The following is a 2,534-nucleotide window of genomic DNA, read 5'->3' on the forward strand; positions in this document are numbered from 1 at the left end:
GATTCCATGGGCACGAAAGCGGCGCGAACCCCGAGGGCCGCCCTGCGCTGGGCCCCAGCTCCCTGTCCGCTATCCGCGCCCCAGTCCCGGCCCTGGCCCCGATTCCCGCCCCAGTCCTGAGCCCCGCCGCGGCCTTCGCGGGCACCGTCACCATTCACAAACAAAACCTGCTGTTGCGCTTCGAGAACGGCTTCCTCACCCTGGCCACGCCCCCGCCGCCAACCTGGGCGCCTGGGGTCGCCCCTGCCCCGCAGCCCGGGGGTCTGATCGCCCCGCCAGCGGGGATCCCGCACGCCGCGCAGCCTGAGGACTGTCCCGAGCTGCTGCCCGACCTCCTGCTGGCCGAGCGGGCCGAACCCGCGCCCGCCCCATCTCCCGAGGAGGAGGCGGAGGGCCCGGTTGCTGCTGAGAGTCCCCGCGGGCCGCTGGGCCCGGGCCAGGGCGTGGTGCTGTACCTGTGTCCTGAGGCGCAGTGCGGACAAACCTTTACCAAGAAGCACCAACTGAAGGTGCACCTGCTGACGCACAGCAGCAGCCAGGGCCAGCGGCCCTTCAAGTGCCCCCTGGGCGGTTGCGGCTGGACCTTCACCACCTCGTACAAGCTCAAGAGGCACCTGCAGTCACACGACAAACTGAGGCCCTTTGGCTGCCCAGCAGAGGGCTGTGGCAAGAGCTTCACCACGGTGTATAACCTCAAAGCACACATGAAAGGCCATGAGCAGGAGAACTCATTCAAATGCGAGGTGTGTGAGGAGACCTTCCCCACGCAGGCCAAACTCAGCGCCCACCAGCGCAGCCACTTCGAGCCTGAGAGACCCTACCAGTGTGCATTTTCGGGCTGCAAGAAGACGTTTATCACAGTGAGTGCCCTGTTTTCCCATAACCGCGCCCACTTCAGGGAACAGGAACTCTTTTCCTGCTCCTTTCCTGGCTGCAGCAAACAGTACGACAAGGCTTGTAGGTTGAAAATTCACCTTCGGAGCCACACTGGTGAGAGACCTTTCCTTTGTGACTTTGAGGGCTGTGGCTGGAACTTCACCAGTATGTCCAAACTCCTTAGGCACAAAAGGAAGCACGACGATGACCGGAGGTTCATGTGTCCTGTAGAAGGCTGTGGGAAATCTTTCACGAGGGCCGAACATCTGAAAGGCCACAGCATAACCCACCTGGGCACAAAGCCTTTTGTGTGCCCCGTGGAAGGCTGCTGTGCCAGGTTCTCTGCTCGCAGTAGTCTCTACATTCACTCCAAGAAACACTTGCAGGATGTGGACACTTGGAAAAGCCGATGCCCAGTCTCCACTTGTAATAAACTCTTCACATCCAAGCACAGCATGAAGACCCACATGGCCAAAAGGCACAACCTGCGCCAGGATCTCTTAGCTCAGCTAGAAGCTGCAAATTCTCTTACGCCCAGCAGTGAACTTACCAGCCAAGGGCAGAATGACCTCGGTGATGCAGAGCTTGTGTCTCTCTTCTCTGATGTGCCCAGTAATACTTCTGCTGCAGTGTTGGACACTGCATTGGTGAACTCTGGGATCTTGACTATTGATGTGGCTTCTGTGAACTCAACTCTGGCAGGGAACCTCCCTGTTAATAATAATTCCTTAGGGCAGGCGGTGGACCCTCAGGCCTTGATGGCCACCAGTGACCTTCCTCAAAGTCTGGATACCTCACTCTTCTTTGGAACGACAGCCGCTGGTTTTCAGCAGAGTCCTTTAGATACGGATGGTGTCTCAAGTCTAAGTGTGGGGCCTTCAGGATCTCTGAGCTCTTTGACTATGAAAACCTCGAGTCAAGAGCCCCAAGCTTTGACCCCCAGCAATAAGCTAACAGTAGACACAGACGCTCTGACTCCTTCAAGCACCCTTTTTGAAAACAGTGTCTCAGAACTACTGCCGCCAACCAAAACGGAATGGAACGTACATCCTGATTCTGACTTCTTTGGACAGGAGGAAGAAACCCAGTTTGCATTCTCCAATCCAGCAGGAAATCATGGGTCTCAGAAAGAAACAGATCTTATTACAGTGACTGGCAGCTCATTTTTGGTATGAACTAAACTCTATCCATTCCTTGCCACATGGCTTACTTTTATTGATGACACTCAATTTTAAGAGTATTCTGGACTAAATGTTTAAATGCAGTCATTTCTTATAGGTTTGAAAAAGAACAGAGCCCTAGGCTACAAGTTTGGAGGTTTAAATTCTGATCTTGAGTCTGGAACTGACAGATTGTGTGACCCTGAGCAAGTCACTTATCCTATCTGAGCCTTAATTTCCTTATTTATAAAATGAGGTGGTTGGAATAGATTGTTTCTAAGGTCATTCCAGCTCTATTTTCAAAGCAGGAAATCATGGGTCTCAGAAAGAAACAGATCTTATTACAGTGACTGGCAGCTCATTTTTGGTATGAACTAAACTCTATCCATTCCTTGCCACATGGCTTACTTTTATTGATGACACTCAATTTTAAGAGTATTCTGGACTAAATGTTTAAATGCAGTCATTTCTTATAGGTTTGAAAAAGAACAGAGCCCT

General features: G+C 53.0%; 1 protein-coding gene across 1 annotated transcript; it reads left to right on the forward strand.

Annotated features, from left to right (window-relative positions):
* The first annotated feature begins 8 nt into the window (after nucleotides 1-8).
* LOC112406454 (zinc finger X-linked protein ZXDB-like) lies at nucleotides 9-2,327 on the forward strand. Its single transcript, XM_024755228.1, is given in 2 exon segments — nucleotides 9-1,905; nucleotides 1,908-2,327. Coding segments are annotated over 2 exon segments (1,224 nt in total). The 5' UTR covers nucleotides 9-704; the 3' UTR covers nucleotides 1,931-2,327.
* The last annotated feature ends 207 nt before the right edge of the window (nucleotides 2,328-2,534 follow it).

The sequence above is a fragment of the Neophocaena asiaeorientalis genome, unplaced genomic scaffold (genome assembly GCF_003031525.2).
Source record: "Neophocaena asiaeorientalis asiaeorientalis breed wild unplaced genomic scaffold, Neophocaena_asiaeorientalis_V1.1 scaffold1131, whole genome shotgun sequence".
NCBI classification, from domain to species: Eukaryota; Metazoa; Chordata; class Mammalia; order Artiodactyla; family Phocoenidae; genus Neophocaena; species Neophocaena asiaeorientalis.